We start from the raw sequence: 26,078 nt of genomic DNA on the forward strand, positions 1-26,078 counted from the left end.
CATTTAGTATACACAATCAGCAACAACAATTGTCCAAGTTTTGGGCGCGATCACGTTAATTAGATTTTCATATTCACTGCTTGGCAGTGAGGAAGGTTTCCAAGATGGCGTCGATCATTAATTACAGTGAAGCGTGCTTTCTGTGGTCGATTCATCGAGAATGTTCTATGATTGTGTTTGGTTTCTCTTTCCCCAGATACGGGTATTGGATCAGTTTATCCTGCCATTGAGGTGGAATGTGGCCTTACTGGAAAATAGTTTTTTTTTTATGAAATCTTCTTCGTCCACTTTTTGACTGTATGTGCCTGCAGCAGCTACACTTTCAACGGTTTAAGGCACTACTACTTATGTAACACTTCAGAGTCATTTTTGACACACTGAATTTCCTGCTCACTTTTGGCCACTGACTTGCTGGGACTTTGATTAATCGGATGAACCATTTCTCCTATCTTCTCATAAGACTTACAAAGTCGACATGGACGTTTGCTCATATACAGGAATACTGTCAGTGCTACACGCTGCACAGTAACTCGGTTGGTTTTCAGCAAGGAAGAGAGTGTTGTAATCAAGTTTTGGATACTAAAATTGGATAAAAATAGTCACGAAAACGTATGGTTTTGGTACAGAATGATGATTATTAGTCATTACGTACGTAGAATAAAAACACATTTGATGACACGAACGCTTACATTTGTGAGGGCAGGGAGTATTTGGAGATATACAAGATAACAGAAAAGACATCAATCAAGAGTTTCATGCAGAAATCACGAGTCAAGTCTTTGTTGATCGTGTTTTCTCGAAGGTTCTTATTCATCACAAACTTATTTCACAAGACCATCAATATTGCACCTAGAGGTTGTGAAGTGATTATCCAGTGAATGATCCGTATCAGGTCACATTTTATCAGATTCGGCAATTGAAGACTTCTCTACAATGCCCCATCGCGCAACACTAAACATTGTCAGATTATCACTGATCATTCGACGTACTCGAGAAATTTGGCTGTAATTGACCACCTCCTGCTCATGAAATAATTGAAAGAGTAACATGTCTGAGAAAGTGGAGACCATCAAAACAGGCTTGACCAGGAAACTAAGGGCATCGAAGATGACTTTTCTAAGTGCTTCTAGTTGTTGTATCATCAAGCAAAATTATGCATCGAGAGACTGTGGTGACTACGTAAAAAGCTAAGGAACATCTGCAAGTAATATTTTTTTTTAAATATATGAAATCCGCCAGGGCATTGTGCACTGTGTATCATTACCCACAAGTTCGCTTGGTATTGAGAAACTCGTAGAGAGAATTTGGCTGGATGTGGCCTTATACTAGGTACGTCGAACATTCTCTAGCGCTGCATGAAAAGGCATCATAATTTTATATCTGCCTGTCTTCTTGGAGGTAATTGTGGCTTTATCGCTAGAGTTACAGTTATTTTCACCTTATTTGTATTTTTTTTGGTACGGCTGGGGCCCTTGTGTATGTTAAAGGTGAAATGAAATAACAATCGCCATTCCTTTTCGCGGAGCCCGGGGGCTATTCATACAACACTAATATTTGTAAACTCATCTATCATACAAGAATTAACTTATCAAGCAACGCCTTCATAAGTAAGTACATTTTAAGTTGACACTGTTGGCAGCAACGACTTCTCAAAACAATTTTGAATGCCGTTTTTGTCTTAACTTCTTTAGAACAAGTAAAATCCCCAATCACAAAAAAATGTAGATTCCTTCCACACACTGTTTATTTTTCACATTTCGATACAGCTGATTACTATCTGCTTTCCATTTTTTTTTATCAAGTAGCGCAGATTTATTGATGCAAAATAGGCGAAGGATACATGGTGCACACACTAAAATTCGTCAGAAATCATCTGACAAACCTTTCTGTGCAGTGACATTGTCCAGAAAGAAGTTCCAATTTTGTCAAAGATGATAGTAGCTTTGAAAAATGTCGTTTTTTTAAAAAAAAGTTCACTCTTTATATAATATTTTAACAGGAAAAATGATTGACCATCTTCGGTTACTCCTAACTCACGAATTTTCAATCTTTTCAATAACGTACCACCATAACCATATAATCTAGCAGAGAGTCGCGTACTACCAGTGGTATGCATACAACACGTCCGAAAACCATGTTCTAGATCGTGCCAAGTATATTAATCCAACTTTTTCGTGAAATTTGTATATAGTGATATTTTAAATGTTTTCGAAATTAAAATACCTGTCTACTGGACTTCGAACGGAAGTATATAATAATGTAACTATCTAACTCGACGACCTATGCAGCTCGGAGGTTTAATGCTGCGTTCACAAAAGGTCTCCACTGACTTCTATCCTTAACCAACCGGATCCAGTTTCCACTTTATATTCCTATTTCTGCGAGATCCATCTTAATATTGTCCTCTCATCTGCGACTAGTTCTTCTTAATGGTAGTTTTCCAGTTGGACTTGTAGTTAAAACTTTGAAAGCGTTCCTATTTTCTTCCCTTCGGGCTACATGGCCAGTCCACCTGAATATCCTAGGCTTGATGACCCTAACAATGTTTGGTAAACGGTATAAATTATGCAATTCCTCGTTATGAAATTTCTGCCATTTTCCCTTACCATTCCTCTTGGCTCCGAATATTCGTCTCAGGATTTTATTCTCAAACTCTTTTAGTCTACGTTCTTCCCTCAGAATAAGCGACCATGTTTTGCAACCATACAGGACAACAGGCATGATTATCGTTTTAATATATTTTAAATTCAAATTTCTCGATAGAATTAGCCATTACAAAAGATTTAGAATACCAACACGAACTTCCTGCTTTCATTCAACATTTAATTTCCAGTAATTCATATATAAGTATATAATATTCAAGCTTTTCGTTATGCTACTAGCAAAATTATGTTCGTACATAGTATTTTGTTAACAAACTATAGCCCTAATTAATATTAACTGTTATATTTTAATATTTGTTTGATTATAAAATTGTCCAAAGATAAGAGGTCAGTTTGAGCTGAACAAAATGATTGCTTGAGAGTAAATTCCGGTAAGTAGTTTTTTGAGAAAAATAATTTTATGGCGTTCTTCTGCATACGTTTCCTTTCAAGTTGATGAACGACCAGAACGAGGGATATGCAGAACACTTCCTAGTCGAAAAGCTTTCTTCTTCCACGTGATCGAAGTCTGACGACTTGGTGGCTTCTTACCGAACCGTTCACGAAACCTATCCATTACCTGCAACTTATTTTTATTATAGGTGAGCACAAAAACCGGTTTTTCGGTTTTCGGTTTTTAGAAAAACCGAAACCGTTTTTTTAATTTTTCAAAAAGCCGGTTTCGGTTTTCTTCAAAACCGGTTCGGTATTCTCCGAAACCGGTTAACGGTTTTCTCCAAAACCGGTTCGGTTTTTCACCTGATCCTGTTTCGGTTTTCTTCCAAACCGATTCCGGTTTTTTTTCCCAAAATTTGTTCTATTTCTGACCAGAATGGTGTTTAGTTGTTCTCCGGAAACCGAATCCATTTCCACAGAAATAGTTTTGTGTGTTTTCGAAAAGTTTTCACCGAAACCAGTTTCGGTGAAAACCGAACCGGTTTTGGAGAAAACTGAAATGTCGGTTTTTCTGGTTTCGGTTTTTATAGAAACCGGTTTTCGGTTTTTATAAAAACCGGTTTTTCCCATCCCTAATTTTTATTGTTGTTCTTTCGTTCATGGACCCTACACTCTTGCTAATAAGCACTTCTGGAAAGTGAAGTCACTGATAGCTGCCATTGTTGTTTACTAAACACAGAAAGACGAGATAATTAACTGGTCAACGCACAGACTTGATTCTCCTTTCTCACCGGGCAATCACGTGACAGTTAAGCGGCAATCACGTGTTAATTCACGTGAGGAGCATTTGCCACGCATAGGGTTGCCATATTACCCGATTTTAACGGGTACCACCCGATTTTCAGGTCCTATATTCGTCCCCCGCTTAATTATTTCTTAATTACGAAAAAGCAACCACTTTTTTGGATTGGAGAAAAATCTAAGACGACTTTATTGATAAGGTGTTGTTATATTCAACGTAAACTGCTACATCTCTGTCAACCTCAATCGTGATTGTGTTAAATTTGGACTCGCTCTTAGGCTCAAGCTGTGAGATTTCTTTAAAAGAAAGTTAAAAAGAGTGAAAAATATGTAAAAAAAAAAAGAATGACATAACCATGCACATTTTGGTTCAACCCATGAATACTAATGTATGATGTCATGGGTGTGTATTTCTTGATGACCATTCTGTCCAGTTCAGCTGAACAAGTCTATATGTTCACCTAGTCTTTATATATTCAAAAATAATTACAAATTGAATTACATATCCTTTGGATTTTGTTTAGATTAGATTCATTATTATTATTTATTTATTTATTTATATCAACTAGTGAAGAAGGGGGAAGTGCAGCAGAAACAGTACATGCGGAAACAAACGATGTTTTTAGCAAAGAAGCCAGAATGTTTTTGAAGGAATTAGGATCAAATTTTAGAGGCCCCATCACAGCGAAATTAAAATACCGCTAATTTTACAGTAATTCTGTGATATCTTCAAATAGATAAAACATAATCAAAAAGTGGTACAAGACCTCCCTAGACAATATTATTTTACATGAGATACTGTTATCACAAATCACTTATTTACTTTCGATTTCCAGCCATTTAGAAACCCGGTATTTATTTTCGCGTTTCTCAATGGCTGCAAACGGAAAGCTACTAGGTGACTCGTGATAACGGTACCTCATGCAAAATAATATTGTCTAGGGCGCTCTTGTTCCACATTTCGATTATCTTTTATCTATTTGAAGATATCACGGAATTACTGTAAAGTTAGCGGTATTTTAATTTCGCAGTGATAAGGCCTCTTAATTTACAAATCAGGAGATACTAGAAGCGGATATTTTCTGACACAAAGGATAAGCCTTGCCATACAAAGAGCCAACATATTAAACTCCTTCCCATCTTCACCCGAGCTGGATGAATTTTTTATCTAAAATAAACATAAATAAACATTATTCGGGAAAAAATGTATAAAATACTATTTTTTTTGCCAGAACATATTTTGATAATACTGAACAGTCAGTATGTTACACAAATTAAATACAATAGTTATTTATATTTCAAAACGAAATTGAAAGAAAGCTTTGTTAAAAATGTATAACTAATATTGTTATTAAATTTCGTATGTTAAATAAAAAATGTAAAGTTAAAAAGGAGAAATAATAATTAAAAAAATATTTTTTCTCTTGAAATTCATATGCTGTATTTTATATATTGTGAAACCGTGATTATTTTGTATGCTAGTACGATTTCAAGTTTCAATCTTTAAAAATTATTAGAAATTTTATAAGAGATGGACGAAGACTCCTAAATATGTTTAATCTTTCTTATGATAAAAATTTAGAAATTATTTTGTGTTTCTTAGAAAGAAAACTGTATGAACAATTTCTGCCATATATTTTTTTTTTTTTTTTTGAAACTTGCCTTACAGATATCCATGCAATTTCAAATATCTTATTGTAATGCTTACTTAATACATACTTTACAATTTGAGACTCATGTTTGTTAAACATTAAAGGCAAAAAAAAAAAATATTTGCTTTACTTTCCTTGCGTTAGAAAAATAGATTGGAAGTGTCACTTAACAAAGAAACCACTTGAAATGAAAAAGTCCGAAGGATTGCAGCTCAGTATTTGTAATATATAAGTTCACATAATTAGTTACGGTTTGAAAATCCTCCGCTTTTATAATTTTAAAATATGGCAACCCTATTCACGCATTTAGTTTGGATGTAAAGGGACTTTATGACCACCCTGTAGAGTTATTCACACGCGAAACATGGTCCTTTCTCAGTTGGAAACACTTGCCTTGAGAACATTTGAGAAGAACCAAGGAAGGCAATAGGATACCCACTTATCTATTTGCAAGTGGTAAAAGACGTTAAAGTTTAATGGAACAGGAATTACATACTAAAAGGTTTATTGAAGAACTGTTAGAAGTGTACGTGGCAGGATGAGAAAAAGGAAAGTATTAAGAATTTCCTGGTAAGAAATAATGTATATACGACAATTGAAATCTTTTGAAGAATCAAGTTTTCTTCGCATCATTTCGTGCGTTTCTACGTGAAGTTGATTGTCGAAAGATTTTCTTTTACTTCTGAAACTTGGGATCGCACCCTACTTAATACCGTTTATGTAATCATTTCTTCCAGAAAGATTGACATTTTCAATAAAAAGTTTGGCAAACTCTTTCCCAGAATTCCTGTATCCTTTTATCAACTACTGCTTTCCCCGCACCCCATTTTGCAAGCGCTGTTTTTTCTTTTCTATTCTTTTTTTTCTTTTTTGACGTAGTTCGAAACTTTTTTACGTTTAAACTTTTTTCACTCTTTCTTCAGCTAAATATTTTAAGGGTTTCTTCTAACACACTTTTTCCCTACACGCTAGTAACGTTTTCATGTGTAGGCTATTAATGTCCTAACTATATGTGAACCTATTTGAACTGGCATAGAGGTTCATATATAGTTCCGGTTGACGCGGAAAGTTGAAATTTGGCTGATTGTCACTTTCCGGGACTAATCCACTGTAAAATTGCCAAAAGTTAATATTTATAATTTTTGGGGGTCTAAAGAAATTTACCGTTATTTAAATGGGCCTATTTTTGGACCCATTTTAGGTACTTGGAATTGGAATAAAAACTTGAAATTCGGTATGCTTGTACGTTTTCGTTAGCGTTACCTAAGTAAATCAGTAAAAATAAAAAAAAATCCAAATTTAGAGTAGTTTTATGGAGGACTGATAAATCTTTCTCATGTTTATTTATATGGGACACCTTTTACACCCCCAAAATTAATGGGTACTTCCTGTAGGGCTACAATGACTAAACTTGACATGATAGCTTTTCGGAACTAACCGATAGAAAAATTGCCAAAAGTGGATAATTTTAATTTTTAGGGGGTCGAAAGGGGCGATGAAAAAATTCTCCATGTTATTTAAATGGGTCTTTTTCTGGACCTACTATCTCATATTTTAGGTACTTGGAATTAGAATAAAAACTTGCAATTCGGTATGCTTGTACGTTTTCGTTATCGTTACCTAAGTGAATCAGTAAAAATAAAATTTTCCCAACTTAGAGAGGTTTTATGGGGAACTGAAAAATCTTTCCCATGTTATTTATATGGGACGTCTTCTACACTTCAAAATGTTTAGGCTCTTTCGGCAGGATTAGAATGATGAACGTTGGCATGATTGTAGTCTTCCGGAACTAACCTAGAGAAAATTTTCCAAAAGTGAATACTTTTAATTTTTAAGGGGTCCGAAGGGGGATGAAGAAATCCCCATGTTATTTAAATAGGCGTTTTCTTGGGATACAAAATATTAGCTTTTAGATAGTTGAAATAGGAAAAGAAACTTGAAATTCGGTAGAATTGTGGATCTAAGAGATGCAAGGCCGTAGGCTAACTAAAGGTGGGGCTGTGGGGGCGAAGCACCCAGCTGGGGAAATTTAGGAAATACGAAAAGTAAATTCACGGTTGATGCAAAGCTGATACATATAAGAATTGAGGCCGTAGGCGAGCAAACGCGGCGGTCTCGGGGCGAAACCCTCAGCTAGCCAAAGGCTAGTCTATAGGAAACAATTTTTTCCTAGTTCGCATCGTAGTATGTATGAGTCTAATTAGTTTAAATACTAATGACGTCTTAGATGTAGGGGAAGAAAAAAAGAAGCTCAAAGCTTTTTCACCGCAGAAGACTATCATTAGACCTCTCTTTACACCAATTCAATTCACTGAAGATTATCGTACCATTGGTGACGCTAGTCATAATCGTCTGAGTCAGTTGGGTCATGATAATGTCCAATTTCCCGTATATGCACCTGACCCAGTAGTCTAAACAGATTTAGTGAACTGGACAGATCCAGTGATCCGATAAATCCAGTAATCCAGACAGATCCTGTGATCCGGACAGATTCGGTGACCTAGGCAGATCTGGTGTTTCAGACTGATCTGTTGATCTAGCAACCCGGACAAATCCGGTGATCCAGACAGATCTGGTTGATCTGGATAGATCCTGTAACACTAACAGATCCAGTAATTCAGACAGATCCTGTGATCTTTACAGATCCTGTGATCTAGACAGATTCAGTGATCCATACAGTTCCAGTGATCCGATAAATCCTGTAATCCATACACACCCAGTGATCCGATAAATCCAGTAATCCAGACGTAACCTGTGATCTGGACAAATCATGTGATCTAGGCAGATCCAATGATGGCACAGATCCAGTGATCCGATAAATCCAGTAATCCAAACAGACCCAGTGATTCGATAGGTACAGTAATCGACACAGATCCTGTGATCCGGTAATTCAAACAGATCTGTTGTTCTGCATAGTTCCAGTGACCCGGACAGATCCGGTGATCGAGACATATCTAGTGATCTTGGCAGATCCAGTAATCTAGACAGACCCTGTGATCTGGACAGATTCGGTGACCTAGGCAGATCCGGTGATCCAGACAGATCTAGTGATCTGGATAGATCCAGTAACCCGGACAGATCTGGTAATCTACACAGATCCAGTGATCCGACAAATCTAGTAATCCAGACAGATTTTTTGATCCAGACAGACCTGAGCACTTACACATATTCGAAACCAAAGCAAACACCGTGACCCAAAACAACCGAAATAATACACATTATTTCAGAATTGTACAGTCTGTTAATGGTCTGCCCTATCTGAGTTTAATTGATTGGGTAGTTGATTTCGGGTTTAGCGACCCGTTCAGCGGCAACGCTATGCGAGACGTAATTCTCCAGTTTAACGTGAGATCCGAACCAAAAGAGCCTGCCGGAAACCAAACCAGGGTATTAACTTGAGTTCGAATATTCACGTGTTCGGTTTCCTATGTGACATTAATTCTTAATCAAAATACCGTAACTATTTGGTTCATGATTGCCTTAGTAATTCTAAACAAAAATAACACACAGCCTCCGAGCAAAGCACAATCAGAGGTTTTATTAAACATTAAAATATCTATATGTAACAGTTTCGCCTATTAGCTAAACTTTTGTCTTCATCAGACACATATTCAGTTGTTTCCATGCAACCAAAGCTTAAAATACTGTACTTTCTCGGCTCGTTGCGACTCATACCCGCAAATAAATGAAAATGACTATGTTTGTGACTTCGCACCACTTGAACCAACCGACCGATCGCGATCAAATTTTTCACATAGATTAAGTTCGGGCCTGGGATGGGTTCTATTATTTCATTTTGACCGTGAAATTTAGGGGAGGTAGGAAGGAGGAGATACAGAAAGAAAATAAAAGTGACTACCTTTGTGACTTCGCACCGCTTGAATTATCCGACCAATCTCTCTCAAATTTTGAACATAAATGCGGTTCTGGCCTGGAAGTGTTTGTATCATTTTACTTTGATGGTACAAGCAGGGAAGTGGGAGGGGGAGATATTAAAAAAAACTTAATAAAACTTGAACCACCAGACCGATCTCGAACAAATTTGCCACATAGATGACGTTCATTACTGGGATGTTTTTTTTATTATTATTATTATTTCACTTTGACGGTGTAACTTAGGGGAGGGGGTTGATATATAAAGAAGTTGTACATTTTGGGTTTATATTTTAACCCAGCGAAGCGGATAATCAACGCTGGTGTATTACACACACACACACACACACACACACACATATATATATATATATATATATATATATATATATATATATATATATCCCTTAAAGGATCCTGGCTTTTTGGGCTATTTTTTAGACTTTCAGTCAAGCAGATACTGTATCGTCACTATTTATCCTAGGATCATGGTTCATACCTCATTCTCTTCAGAATAGAGCTGGCTTTCAAATGGTATCACTTGCATGCTCATACCATATACCAGAAGCGGGGAGAAAATGTCAAAATGAAAATTTCGGAGGGAAAATTTTTTTCTCGAACTTTGGCCCCCCCCTGGAACCCCCCTGTGTGATCGTAGTCATCTAAAAAAATCTGATAAATAGTACTTGGTATACTGAATGTGTATGCCAAATTTCAAGTTTCTATCTTGAATAGTAAGGGCGGGAGAATTTTTATCAAAAATTCCCACAATGCCCCAAATTACCATAAAACACTACGATCTCAGGGAAAAAATTCCTGAGACATCCCTAATTACCCTAGGACTATAATCCGCCAATCATTCTCTTCAGAATAGAACTGTCTTTCAGGCGGTACCATTCACATGTCTCCATCATGTATCTAAGGCGGGAAATTCCTTTAAAAAGGGATTTTTTGGGGCAAAATTTCCCGTTTTTCAACTTTTGCCCCTCTGTACTCCCCCTGTTTTTACGCAGAAATCGAAAAAAAACTTCTGGTATATACTACTCGGTGGACTGAACGTTTGTGCAAAATTTCAATTTTCTACGTGAAAAAATAGGCCCGCCAGAAAAAATTTCCCTACCCTGCCCCACTTTTACCCTATACAGAAGTATATTTGGATAAAAATTCACTGAGACGGCCCTAATTACTCTAGAATAATAATTCGACAGTCGTTCTCTTCAGAATGGAACTGCCTTTCAGACGGTATGACTCACGTGGTCCTATCATGTATGTGAGGCGGGAAAATGACGAAAAACGGGATTTTTGGGGTAAAAAATCCCTTTTATAACCTTTTGCCCCTCTGGTTCCCCCCTGTTTTAACACTGACATCGGAAGAAAAGATCTGGTAAATACTACTCTGTGGACTGAATATTTGTGCAAAATTTCAATCTTCTACGTAGAAAAATAAGCCCGCCAAAAATATTGAACATAGGCTTAGAAAATGAGAAAAGAAATTTTTGACTTATGACGTCATCACCTCCTATGTCTGGACGCAGGACGGTCTGAAACCATACGTAATGTCTTCTACAAGGCCTCTGGACTTGAAAAAAAAAAAGGACGAAAAAGCTCAAATAGAAGAGAAATAACGCAATGTACCACGAAAAACGCGTATGGTACAAATTGTACCATAGGATCCCCAAAAAGATATATATATATACCATGAAGTGTAGAAAGAATTAACAGTGTAACTCATATATGCCAAAATTCGGTAATCCTGAAAGAAGGAACACTATATGCCAAAGCATTATATTTTACAACAGAAAGCTTGGTGTTTACTTTGAGCATAACTGCACATTATCATTGAAATATGTACGTTAGTAATTGATGTTATCCTACCCATAATGCAATATATTTGGAGAACTTTTGCATTATGGTACTCAAGTTCGAAAATATTGTTTACCCTCCCCTCTAACCCAGTGGCTAACATGTGCATCTTTGGTGTGCGTGGTCCAGGGCTCGATTCTCGTTGTACGGTGTTTAGGATTCAACTTTAAAAGAGACCCTAAATTTCAACAAACAAACAAACTAACAAATTAAAAGTAGTGTCGGTATCTCTAAAAGTGTCCATAAATGCTGCTTGTACAGTCAGTGACAAAAGTACTTTCCGTTTGATTAAATTAGTTTCGTAAATAATTTCAGATGGAAGAACAATTTGAATACAGGGGCCGCGGTGGCTCAGTGGTAGAGCGTTCACCTCTGGTGCTTGGGGTCCCGGGTTCGATCCCAGCCTCCGCCAAGTGAACTTTGTGGTGGACAAACACCGTGTGCGTGGGTTTTCTCGGGGTTCTCCCGTTTCCTCCCACTTTCTTCATTCCACCATTTCATTCATTTCTCATAATCACCCTCTCCTTTAGCCTAACCGGCATAATCGTGGGACGTAAAACTCAAAGATTTCATTTCATTTCGTAACAATTTGAATACAGTTTTCAGCAATTTAAGAAGAACGTCATTTTCTATACGTTACCACCATTGTTATTCCCAAAATACTAGCCATATCAAAGTTACTTCCAAAATAAATTTTACCAAACAGAAAGAACTATTGTCCCTGACTCTATATCCTCACAAATTGTAATTCACATTTTAGTGTGTGTGTGTGTTAGTTTCCTTTTTAAAAAAAAGAAAAAAAACTTTATTTACTCTTAGAACAACATTACCCTTACCAAAAAGTCTTCACTGTTTGTTTACATGGCGTGGATAAACTGAATTTCCAATTTTAAATTTTGACTTGAATTTATTAATTGAATAGCCTGGACTGATTGCAGATTCAAGATTGATAGAAAAAAAGTTATCGCCTTCTAGAATAAGGGACGTAAAAGCCAGCTAAAAAAAGAAAAAAAAAGTAGAGCTCAAAGCTATTGGTTGGTTGAAAATCATTTGTAGCAACATGGACCACCCTTTTCTGCATCCATCATGTATTGCTTTTTACCAGCTCACTCTATAGCGAGCGTGCCTCTCTCCCCCCCTTGTATCAAGGAGATTGTATTGATCTACACGACAGCGAGATACGGTATGTCGTATTGAAGGTCCGCGGTTTCGATGTCGGTGTGGTTCGTCTAGCACGTGGAATGTCGACAAAGGATTCCATACGAAAAGGTGGGTTGGGGTTAGGGGGGGACATAGAAAAGTGGCTGTACAGAAAGCGCTGGTTGAATACGAAGCTACTGAGTGTGCGTCGAGTGGCACTGTTTCAACATCAAAGTTCGTAATGACACGTCAATATCTGTTTATACACATTAGGGGAAAAAGGTTTTAGGTTCTCGAAGTTTGCTTTCCATACTATATCTTGCAGTGGAGGGTCCACTTTGTGTAATTTGTGAAAAAAAGGTTAAAGCGTGTTAGATTTGTATTAGCATTGATGAATTCTCTTTTATTGCGACTCGGTCATAGTTTTGAAGTAACCACGTGACACTGTGGCTTAAAAGCAATGTAGAACTCAGGAGTGAAATGGTAACATTTTTGGATATATATATTTAAAAAAGCAGCGAATTATTTCAGTTTTGCGTACTGCGTTTATGCCTTGTAAAGAAAAAGTAAAAAAATACTAGTGAAAGGTAAGAATTGTATATTTAAAAAAAAAAAACTAATGAGAATGTGGTAGGAATTGGGGAAACCATGAGATAACCTGATGAGAAGAAAAAATATGTTTAAAAAATCGTTTATCTCAATATGTTTCTTTTCCGAGCCGTTACATTCCTATCACAAAGCAAATTTACACATTAGGCTAACCACATATTGGCCAAGGGAGCAGGACACCCAAGATCAAGGCTGGTATGGATAAAAAGCAGTGAGTAATGAGCACAGCCTCATCCGAGTACTTTCTAACCAAAGACCTCTCTGACGTTGTGACTGAGACACACTGTCAATACACTCAAGTACATCTCACTCTGCACCCTCTCCTACCTCCCTCCACCTCAACTTGACTGGCCTATCCTCTGTTCAATATGCGACTAGCTTTAGGTTCAGAATCTGGTTCGATGTTATTGGTGTCGAAGTAAAAGTGTACTATTAGGAAGTTTAACATATTGCAAGAATAGGGGTACCCACACTATTCTAAGCCCCACGTTTTCACTGTAAACACGTGTTTTTACAACTTATAAACAAACAGTGGCAAACGACAGAGGGAAACTTAGCTTTCAGGAAGAAACGAAGAAGTCACGGAGAACCATGAAGAAATCCGACAACCCCTCCACAGGTTTTCCCTCTAAAAGAGCGGCTATAAAAGCTAACGACGGGACCAAGAAATTTCATTCGCATTCAATCTCATCATATGCGTTAGCGTGCTGCAGACTCACAAAGAAGAATCCAGCGCTACAAGAAGTGAAGATGCTAAGAATACTTAAGAAGACGCCATGACACACCGGGAAACCCTGCGGTGTTAGCTGAGGTGTGTGAACCAACAAAGAAGAGAATACTCGTTGAAAGGAGTATATTCCAAGGAAGAGTCAGTATGCTGAAATAAAGATTTACTCACAACACATTTACACACGTAACGCTTCCTAAGGAAATAAGTATTGTGTGCTGTCGGCTAGACCCCCTATTGTGAGTCAAGATTTGTTCTGACCATATAGGTTGCACAGCCTTTAGTGACAGTCAGCTGACGTTTACTCAATTCTATTTCCTTGGGAAAGCATGAGCAAAGCAGAATACACTCAACAAGGAAACTATCCTTTCACCCACATTCAACCTCTCACATACAAACAGGCGTACGAACCTTTTTAGAGCCACGCAACTATAGTAGAATCACAACATGGTCAAGCACAGAAAGAAGCCTTCCCACCCTGTTAGTGAGAAGAAGAAACCAAGCCCAATGATCACACCACAAGAAGATACCCCAACTACATACGCCGCGTGTCTAAGGGCGCTATACGTACGATGTGGGGTGTAGGATGGCCACTGTAAATGTAGCGCCGGAGCTCACGATAGACAATGTTTCTACCGGAGACTTTTTGAGAAAGAGATTATTTACGGAACGAGTAAAACGTATTCTAGGAGAAATATCATACAACAAGAAGTCTCTCATCCTGCGTTTCTCCGACTTAAACATAAAATATGCGTTCTTTCTACATTTCCAAGCCCACGATTTCGGCCCTCACGCACGCATCATTACCTTGAAATCTGCAGACGAAGAAGAACACATCCATATCTGCGAAGGATGCTCTCACAGCGAAAACACACAAGAAGAAACGCCTGGACTGCAACCAGAAGACAAACTAAGAAGGAAAGGAACGGTCCTTTCAAGGGCCAATCCAAGCCACGACTCCCAAGAGCAAGGATGCAGAATGAATGATACCCACAACCTACCCGCTCCCCCACTCTCGCCCCTGAAATTCCCCAAGAAGAAACAGATAGGCTGCATCTATCTTCTCCCAAAATACACAGCAGAGAACCCCACACTAAACAAACCATACTAAGCAAGATGAGAAATGCAACCACCCACAATCCAGCAAGAAACGAACCCCAAAATACTCCAACCGCAGGAAACTGCCCCACCCTCATCAAAGAAGACAACAAAAGGATGAAAGAAGAAGGCCCTTTCAAGGACCAGAACTCAAGGAACTCCGAGACTCATAACTACACCCACACATCAAAAGAAGACACAAACGAAGCAAAACCAGCCAAGAACAGCAAGCATAAGGAATCTCAGACACCAAAGTATCCAAAACAAACCACATACACATGCATTATCAAAGGGGTAGATCCCAACATCCCAATAGAACGCATCAAAACTGAGCTTGCCAAACAGGAAGTAGACTTTGAAACTCTCACCAAAATCCAAGACAAAAATTCCTCTAGTCCGTGTCTTTTCCAAAAATTCTACACAAATCAATACCCTCATCAAGAATGGAATCCAGATGTTCCAGTGTCACCACAAGATTGAAGTCTCGAAGGCAACGGCGAGACCACAACCATGCTGGAAATTGCTATATGTATTCTTGTAAACATCCTACTCACTTATGTGCAAACAAGATGATTTGCTACAAATGTGGAAAGAGTCATGACGAGAAGTGCAGCAAAAATATAAACCCAAAATTCCGATCCACCGGCAAAGTCTTCGACCACAGAACTGGACATAGTAGCTGCCCAAGAAGACCCACTTGGACCGTCTACACACGCATACTGAACATTATTACCACTAAACAAACAACAGTCAACTCGGACACCAGCTCGTATCAGGCCCAGTGCCTGCTAGCAGTTTCTCCAATAGAAACTCAACAAGAAGAAAGTGACTGCCCAATCAGAGAAGAGCAAGCACTAGGAACAAAACCAATAGAATTTATTATTCAAGAAATCATCCAAACTGCTACACAGAATATTATGAAATGGGTGGCCTCCATCTTAGCTATGACTAGTGCTCCAGCTCAACATTTCGTATGCACAAAGGCCATTTAAAAAGCTTCCACACAGATTCTTAACGAACATCTCAATATTCTGACATCTACATATGGTGATATTTTATATATATATCACCCAATCACAACCAAAGAAAATCACCCACCATCAAAGATGGAAAGAAAACCCCAACAAACAGATAGCAACTCTCAAACAAGAAAACTCAAAACAATCAGATAGTACCACACACGAACAGTTTTTTAAATTAAATACCAAAGTTTTACTGCTTTGCAGTTATCCATGACGCACAAGCAACACAACTAAATGAAGAATCTCTGGAAGTAGAAACACTAGTGGAACACAACCAGAAGAACTCCACAACCAATGTCGAAAATAATTGCGCTGTATCATTAAAAAGATGATGATCCAGAAAATAATCCAAATAAATACGTTGAGTAAAGTAGCCTTATGGCTAGACGCCCCTCCCCGTTCGGGTGGAAAACTGACATTACCTTACCTTCCCTTACCAATAAATCACCAGAGCCGGTGCTGATCGTTCACCTGCAGTACCTTCTCTCGAGGCCGCCATGGACTACCGAGACTTATCCTTCAATACCTACTCCCGAGGCCGCCATGGGCTACGGAGACTTATCCTTCAATACCTACTCCCGAGGCCGCCATGGGCTACGGAGACTTATCCTTCAATACCTACTCCCGAGGCCGCCATGGGCTACGGAGACTTATCCTTCAATACCTACTCCCGAGGCCGCCATGGGTTACGGAGACTTATCCTTCAATACCTACTTCCGAGGCCGCCATGGGCTACGGAGACTTATCCTTCAATACCTACTCCCGAGGCCGCCATGGGTTACGGAGACTTATCCTTCAATACCTACTCCCAAGGCCGCCATGGGCTACGGAGACTTATCCTTCAATACCTACTCCGAAGGCCGCCATGGGCTACGGAGACTTATCCTTCAATACCTACTCCCGAGGCCGCCATGGGCTACGAAGTGTAAACCTCTAATACCTGCTCCCGAGGCTGCTATGATTTACGGAGTATAACCCATCCTGTGTGAGGCCGCTGTAGGCTAAGAGAAACTTCCTTTCTACCTGAAGTAACATTGTATATCGAAGACTATTCATAACCCACATTGAAAACATTTATTTAGACTATTTGAAAACTTCGAGAAAGACTTTAGTTACAAACTTTAGTTTAGTTGTAGAAAGTTTGTACAAAAGTTATGTAAGACATTTTTTATAATAAAAGGGTGAGGGGTTAAAATATTTCCGTGTACGTCATTTTATTCTATGTACAAATTATTAAAATATAATAAATAATAATTCTTAATTAATTATATTTTATACTCTCTCTCTCTCTCTTTGCAGCTACTATGCCTCAGCTTCGTTTCCTCCAGGACCTCCACGATTGGTTCCTCCTCTTAAGAGACCAAGGCTGATGGCCCCTCCTGCTAGACCTGTAGTTAAGGCCACAACGCAACCTCAAAAAACTCAGACTATGCCCATGAATCAACTGAAGACTTACAGTAAGTATTCAACACATAATAGTAGTATTTGAGTAAAAAATATGTTGTGGTCTCATTTCAAAGAATAAAATATGCCATATTTCAATAGGCTTTACAGTTTAATTGGCATATACAGAAATCCTACGTATCTAATCAACAGCTAGAAGGTTCGCTAAGCACGGTTCAGTTTATTTCACTGATGTGAAGGTAATTTTGGTCTGAACTGTCAGTAAGATCTCACAGTCAGAAATCCTTTCGTTGAATATGACATTTCGCCATATTGGCTGAAGATTACATGTATATTGCTTGTTTTTTTTTATAAAAGCACTATTTCTGTATGCAAAAATGTCAAGAAATGAAATGAAGTCGCTTAGTGTTACATACCACAGTTAAGGTCTGTAGATTAAAGACGGCAAATTATTAATACAGAGTTGAGGAATAGATAATGTGAAAAAAATGGATAAACTTAAGGAAACCTACGGACACGTGGTTGTCCACCACAAACTCACATGGTGTGTAATCGCACCAGGAGTTCCTCGAACTAGAGATGAGCACCCTACCAGAGCCATCGGCAGCAGTATAGCCACACACTTGTGAGAACTGCTATGACACTTACAAGGGCGTGATTTAAAAAATACGGTAAATTATTTTCTTTAGCAACAAATGATGACACTACAACCATTTTATGTAATTTGTCCGATGGCCTGATCATGGAGACAGGCAGCGTCAAGTTGGAACATGTTCTGATTTGTCAATCAGCATGCAGGGCCACTAGAGGTGAGGTTATGCTTACCGTGTCCGTCGCTTATTAACAACGCGTGAACATTAAGTTCTGTACGAAGTTGCAAACAAGTGCCAAAGAATCTCATCAAATGTTCTAATTGGTATACGAAGATAACGTTGTGACTTTGGAGACTTTATGTAAGTGGTATGAACGATTTTAAAGCAATAATGAGTCGGTAGAAAACGATAAACATTCAGGACGCCCATTAACCTCAAAAACTGAAGAAAATTGCAAAAAGTGGCAAAAATATTTCGTTCAAACAGGCGAATAACTATTTGAGAGCTTTTCAAAGAACTAAACATGCAATACAGGTCCGCACCAAGCATTTTAATCAGCGATTTGGAAATTAGAAGAGTTAGTACGAAATTCATTGCCAGACTTTTGACTGAAGAACAGAATTTTTGGGCCGAAAAAATATTCTTGTCTGTCCACATCCACCGTACTCTCCAGATATAACATGACGCGACTTCTGGCTCTTTCCAGAAATTAAAACCGAGCTTAAACGAAAACGTTTGGACACCATTCCTGACACTGAGAGGGCCACGACAGAGCAGCTGAATGCCCTTCCAGAAATGCTTCCAGTCATGGATTCAACGTTGGAATAAGTGCATTGATAGCTAATGATAGTACTTAGAAGGAGATTAAATCAAATTCCATGTGAATTTATTACTTTGTTTCTAATAACATTATTCAGCGTATTTTTTGATCACACCTCGTAGCAGCATTGAAAGCATTAATACAAAAAAAAAAAAAACGTGAAATTTATAATAGTATGACAAGAGAACTAGATAATTTTGCTAAACAATGAGGCAACAATGAACTCTGTTTGCATTGAATAGGATAGATCACACTGTTTCAACATTTTAACAGCAACTTCTACAGTTAAGAGTTCCCACCTGTGCGTTGATCCATTTCTCGATAAATATTTGATAATAAGTCTGTGCTTTGCATACTCCTTTAGCTATGACGGACATAAAAAGCAGGGAACATATCTGTTATTAGACACATTTATTAAAAAAATGTTTAAAAAGCTTATATTACAACTCAAATTATAAATCTAGGTTTCTAACCATTACCTAATTAAAATTAGGTAAGAAACGTATTTATACTTTTTGTAACTTCAATGACTGTGATTTTCGTTTTTACAGCATAACTACACAGGACATACTTTTATAAAAAAATAAATTCTGCAAAATTATCACGATCACCATCAAAATTGCAAAAAAATAATATTTGTGGCATATTCCACTAAGAAAGTTCAGGGTCGTACTTAGGATGGAAAAATTAAGTTTTTTTTTTTTGGTCTTGTTAAAAAGATTTTAAAAACCAAAATCAAGATACTTGATTTGATATTCTTAAGTATGTCTTGTTTCTAAAGAATTTTTAGTGCAAAGAAGACACAAAACTCCATGAAGATACGTCAAAGACAGGAACACTAATTGTTTTTCTTTCTTACAACCACTGCTACTGGAGGGTTACATACGTAGAACCGAAATGGGATAAGACCGAAATGGCGCAGGACCGAAATGGCATAGGACCGAAACGGCGTAGGGCCAAAACAGGTTTCTGAGCTGAAGTTTTGGTCCTACGCCGCATTCCTCTACTGGAAAGATCAGTGATCATTACATCGGCTGATTTTTCTTCCTGACATTTACGATTGCGATAGTTGGAAACTTGCATTTTATTTATTTATTTATTTTTGTAACCAACGTACCATGTATTCCTTATTCATTAGGTAGAAGATTGAATTCCGGGATTTTAACCATCGCGGTGAACAAAACTATCCTTCAGTACAAGAAGTAGTATTCCTGGTTAATCTTGCCGAAACCAAGACAGTTGGGAACCCTATATACAGTACCGGGACATTTCTACAGGAAATATTTGATTTGTTTTCATTTTTATAAAATGAGATTCCTCCTTTTCACATCGATTTAATAATTTCTAACAATTATGAATATCAATTGGAAAGGTTATGACAGAATGAAAAGTCGATAAAATGGATTTCGAAAGAATGTGAATGTCCATATAGTTGAGTCCAGTGTTGGGCAAAATCAATTGAAATCAATTGCAATTGATCAATCAATTGAAAGTAATTGCTCTGAAAATCAATTGCAATTGATTTCAATTGCAATTGATTTCAATTTGTAATTGACAATTAATTTCAATTGCAATTGAATTCAATCATAAAATTTGCAATTAAATTTTCGTCAATTGTTAATTGTTAATTGGTCACCAGGCAATTGAAACTTTTAATTGTTAATTATCAATTGCAAAGGGTGCAATTGAAACATTCAATTGTTAATTGCAATTGACAATTGAAACTTGTAATTGTTAATTGCAATTGAAATCAGCAATTAAAACTGAAGATAAGAAGATGTGTGTATATTGTATTGTCCACTTGTTACTGTTTTATATATTTCAAATCAGGTACTTATAAGAAATGTTGGATACCTACCATCCCTTTCCCCCCTGGGAAGAAAGCCGTGAAACTAAGTATTTTTTAAATATATTATGTTTATGGTTCTATCCCCCTCGAAAGAACTCTATATGCTCGTCATGCATACAATAGGAATGAGCACGAGCGAGTTCGAGCGAGTTTTCATTAAAACTCGACTCGACTCGAAGCAGAAATCTTTGAGTTCGACTCGAGATCTCGGCTCGAAAAATTTCCCCCAACTCGACTCGAATTCGGATCGAGTTTCCAGTCGAGTCGAGCCAATTCGAGCTAAATCCTTTGTGTAGTTCCAAGTACTACTATCTTCAAGTATCCTACATAGACAATATAATTATCAATGATACTACTACTACTACTATAACTAATTATTATTATAACACCGTGTACATGTATAAACATGGAATATAGGCGGTTTGTATCGGAATACTAAAAGTTAGTTAACTGTCGATCTCGGTAGTCAAGAAATCTTCAGAAGGCAAGGACATATCGATCACGAGGTTCTTGGTTTGAGTTCAGGAGGAGCAAGTATTCGGGCTCGAGCCAAAAATTGTTAGAAGTTATGGGACTCCAGCCAAACATGTTTAAAACTGCTCGACCCGGATTTAGGGTTGTCAACGACTCAAGCGGCTCACTCACAGCTCATTCACTTATCGAGCCGAACCGAGAAGTGAGCCGAGCCAACAGCTCATCCAACCGAGCCAGCTCGAGCCGAAGGCTCACACGAGCCGAACCGAACCGAGCTGATTGCTTACCCCAACCGAGCCGGTTCGAGCCATTGGCTTAGTTAAGCTAACTCGAACCCAGCCTATGGACTCGTTTCAACGGAGCTGGTTGGAGCCATTGGCTCCAATCGAGCCGAGTCGATAACTCGTCTTTACCGAGTCGGTTCAAGCCATTGGCTCAATTGAGCCCAGTCGATGAGTAATCCCAACCAAGCCAGCTCAAGCTGTACGCTCAGTTGAACCGAGCCGGGCCGGTTGACATCATCACTATTCCGGTTGGATTTCTACTTTGGCTAAAAAATTGGACCGTGCAGTTCTCAGCCTTGATGGTAAGAACTACAAAAAATGTGAAATCTTTAGTTTTACGTCCCACGTTTATGCCGGTTAGGCTAAAGGAGACGGTGATGATGGGAAATGAATGAAATGAAGAAAGTGGGAGGAAACGGGAGAACCCCGAGAAAATCCACGAGCACGGTGTTTGTCCACCAGAAAGTCCAAACTGCGCGAGCTGGGATCGAACCAGGGACCTCAAGCACCGGAGGTGAACGCTCTACCACTGACCCACCGCGTCCCCTAGTAAGAACTACAGTATATACTTATATTGGTGCTCACGGCGTCATTAACTTGTTCCACCACCAACGAATTTCGAGGTACTTTGTTTTGCATCTTTTGTGCGTTTTGTGTCGTTTTGTGCGCCTATTGCCACATTTTGTGCATCACCGGAAGTGGGTCAAAATGGGCCTACAAATATGGCGGAACAAATTATTGCTCTTCCGCCACCAATGAATTTCGAGTTCGTTTCCTTCACAACGTTTTGTGCCGTTTTGTGCGTCTACTTCCGTTTTGTGCGTCTACTTCCGTTTTGTGCGTCATGGGAAGTAGGTTAAAATGAGTCCCCGAGGTGGGACGAAAATGACCAAGAGTTCCGCCACTATTAAATCTCGAGGTCGTTAATTTCACATCGCGTACTATTTCGATGTTGTGTGCGTCACTGGAAGACGGTCAAAATGGGCCTCAAAGGTGGGACGAAATTGACCCACTGCTCCGCCACTACCGAATTTTGAGGTTCTTCCTTTTGCATCGACTACTGAATGTGTCGTGCCGTTTCGTGCCCTTATTTCCACGTTTTGTGCGTCACCGGAAGTGGGTCAAAATGGGCTTCCAAGATGGGACGAAAATGACCAAGAGTTCCGCAACTATCGAATTTCGAGGTCGTTAATTTCACACCGCGTACCCTTTTGTGCGCCTATTTCGACGTTTTGTGCGTCACTGGAAGACGGTCAAAATGGCCTCGAAGGTGGGACGAAAATGACCCACTTCTCCGCCACTACCGAACTTCGAGGTCCTTCCTTTTGCATCGACTACTCGACTACTGAATTTTCGTGCTGTTTCGTGCCCCCATTTCCACGTTTTGTGCGTCACCAGAAGTGGGTCAAAATGGGCTTCCAAGATGGGACGAAAATGACCCACTGTTCCGCCACTATCGAATTTCGAGGTCGTTAATTTCACATCGCGTACGTACCCTTTTGTGCGCGTATTTCGACGTTTTGTGCGTCACTGGAAGACGATCAAGATGGGCCTCGAATGTGGGACGAAAATGACCCACTGCTCCGCCACTACCAAATTTCGTGGTCCTTCCTTTCGCATCGACTAGTGAATGTTTCGTGCCGTTTCGTGTCCTTATTTCCACGTTTCGCGCGTCACCAGAAGTGTGTCAAAATGGGCCTCCAAATGATGACGAAAATGACCCACTGTTCCGACACTATCGAATTTCTAGATCGTTACTTTCACATCGTTTATTGCCCTTTTTTTTAAGTTTTCTGCGCCTATTTCTCGTCTTGTGCATCACCCGAGGTGAGTTAAACGGGGCTTTAAAGTGGGAGTTAAATGGCTCACTGTTCCGCCACTATCGAATTTCGGGGTTGGTTCTTTCGCATCGTTTAGTGTGTATTTTGTACCGTTCTGTTCGCCTACTTCCACGTTTTGAGCATCACCAGAAATGCGTCAAAATGGTCCATCAATGTGTGAGGAAATAGAGCCATTGTTCCGCCACTATTGAATTTGGAGGTCGTTTCTTTCGCATCGTATAGTGCCTGCTTTGTACTGTTTTGTGCTCCTATTTCCACTTTAGTGCGACAACGAAAATGGGTCAAAAGGGCCTACAAGTATAGCGGAATAACATAATGCTGTTCCGTCACCATCGAATGTCGAGGTCGTTTTATTCACATTTTTTATGCATGATTTGTGTCGCTTTGTGCATCAGTGGGAGAGGGTCAAAATGGACCTTGAAAGTGGAATGGATATGTCTTTTTCTGCCATATTGGTAGGTCGTCTTTGACCCACTTTCGTTGGACTACAAAAACGTGAAAATATGCGCAGAAACGGTAAAAACATGCACTAAACAATGCGAAAAAGCGACCTTGAAATTCGATACTGGTGGGAGAGTGGATCATTTTTCTTCCCACTTTGAATGCCCATTTTGACCCACTACCACTGATTCACAAAACGTGTAAATAGGCTTACAAAACGGTAGAAAACACGCACAAGATGATGTGAAGGAAACGACCTCGAAATCGTTCCTGACGGAACAGCACTAACTTGTTCCGCCATATTTGTAGGATAACATTGACCCATTTCCGGTGACGCAGACAACGAGGAAATAGGCGCACAAAACGACACAAAAAATTTCCATGTAATTAAGCTAAATTTCCATTTAAGTTTGTAAGCTTAATTATATGAAAAATTTTATAATTTTTCCTTTACGTTGGTCTACTTTACGTTGATTTGGGACTTTTAAATTTTATTCAGTTTTCCACTGAAAAGTATCTATAATTCAACAAGGAAATAATTATTAATTATAATTATTATCTATATAATTGAATTCATTGTAATTTGTTCCATAACAAACACTTTGCAATTTCGTACTAGCTGTTATGCCCGTGCTTCGCATGGATCAGATAAAATATCAATGTAAACGAACTGAACAACGGGAGAACAATTAAAAAACATTTCTAAAATTGGATATATTTTGTGTGAATATATATCCAACAACGTACATGTATTTTCATTGGGAAGGCCGATGGGGGCTGAATTTGAATGTATACACTATCGGGGGTGTCACTATACGTCTGTGCAACCCCAATAAATATGGATTCGACACAAATTCTACTACTTTTACATGTTCCGGTGAACCACCCCTCAGACCCCCTTGGTTCGTATTGTGAAAAAATCTCCTCTGGCCCCACCAACCCCCAATCAATACCGCGAAAACTATGAATGTGACACTAACATCTGCCATTTTCTACTACTTTCTATATATGCCGGTAAAAGTCCCTATAATCCTCTGGTTCCAATTAAAAAAAAAAAACAATGCCTCTGGCCCACAGCCGATGGGGGCTGTATTTGGAAGTCAGCGCCTGTGGAAGTATCACCATTCATCTCAGCGACAGCGAAAACTATGGATTTGACACTAATATCGGTCACTTTCCATTATTTTTACATGTCTCGCAATTCCCCACCCCCGGTGACTCCCGGCCCGCATACAATGGTGGCTAAATTTTGAAAATGATCGCTAATGAAAGTATGACCATTGATCTCAGCCACCGCGAAAACTACAGATTTGACATCGGTCATTGTGGATTATTTTTACATGTCTCGTGATCCCCTTTATAATGCCCCCTTTCTTAGCTGATGGGGGCTAAATATGAAAGTAAACGCGGTCTTGAGTTTCACCATTGAGCTCAGCTATCCCGAAAACTATGGATTTGACATTAATATCGGTCATTTTCGATTATTTTTACATGTCTCGGAATCCCCCCTCTGGTGACCCAAGGCCCGCATACAACGGTGGATGAAAAAAAAAATGAAATGAAATCTTTGAGTTTTACGTCCCACCAGGGATGCGCACGAGTCGAGTCGAGACATAATTTTTCTGAGAAAATTCGAGTCGAGACACAGCTCTTCCAATAGAAAAAAATACGTTTTTCGAGTCGAGACATCACTTTTACAGCACATTTTCGAGACGAGACAGCCTCAAATCTTGTCTCGTGCGCAACCCTACGTCCCACGGTTATGCCGGTTAGGCTAAAGGAGACGGTGATGATGAGTAATGAATGAAAATGGTGGAATGAAGAAAGTGGGAGAACCCCGAGAAAACCCACGCACACGGTGTTTGTCCACAACAAAGTTCACTTGGTGGGGGCTGGGATCGAACCCGGGACCCCTAGCACCAGAGGTGAACGCTCTACCACTGAGCTACCGCGCCCCCAACGGTGGATGAATTTGAAAGTCATCGCTAATGGTAGTGTCGCCATTGATATCAGCAACCGCGAAAACCATGGATTTGACACTAATATCGGTCATTTTAGATTACTTTTACGTTTCGGTATCCCCCCCCTCCCCGTTGACCCACGGCCCGCAGCCGAATACGGTGTATTTGGAAGTTAATGGACCGGAGTTTCACCATTGATCTCAGCGACCGCGAAAACTATGAAATCGACACTGATATCGTTCTACTTTTACATGTCCCGGTAAACGCCCCCCTGAGACCCCCTGGTTCGAATTTTGTTGAAAACGCTTTGCCTTGGTGTGGGACCTGGACCAAGGTATCTTTGACCAAAATTTGGTAACTCTCGGTCGACTTTTCTGGTCCCCAGGCCGGTCCCGGTAAACGTCCCCTGGAGACCCCCTAGTAAGGAATTAAAAAAAAACTCTTCGTCTTGGTCTGGGGCCTAGACCAAGCTATCAGTGACCAAATTTTGAAAAGTTTCGGTCCACTCGTCTCGTCCACAGGCCGCACAAAGATAGACACACAGACACACGAACACACTCTATTTTATTTATATTAGAAAGGTCAGAT

The 26,078-nt window shown here is 39.1% G+C and overlaps 1 protein-coding gene across 3 annotated transcripts in view; it reads left to right on the forward strand.

Moving 5' to 3' along the window:
- Positions 1-26,078, forward strand: part of LOC145674428 (uncharacterized) — a 1,698,027-nt gene that overhangs the window by 1,545,290 nt on the left and 126,659 nt on the right. For all 3 annotated transcript variants that reach the window (XM_081744474.1, XM_081744473.1, XM_081744472.1), the window contains one exon: positions 17,123-17,280. In XM_081744474.1, the coding sequence (XP_081600600.1) occupies positions 17,123-17,280 (158 nt within the window). The remainder of the gene's footprint in view (positions 1-17,122; positions 17,281-26,078) is intronic.

This window comes from Thermobia domestica, chromosome 17, assembly GCF_964235325.1.
Source record: "Thermobia domestica chromosome 17, izTheDome1.hap1.1, whole genome shotgun sequence".
Taxonomy (NCBI): Eukaryota; Metazoa; Arthropoda; class Insecta; order Zygentoma; family Lepismatidae; genus Thermobia; species Thermobia domestica.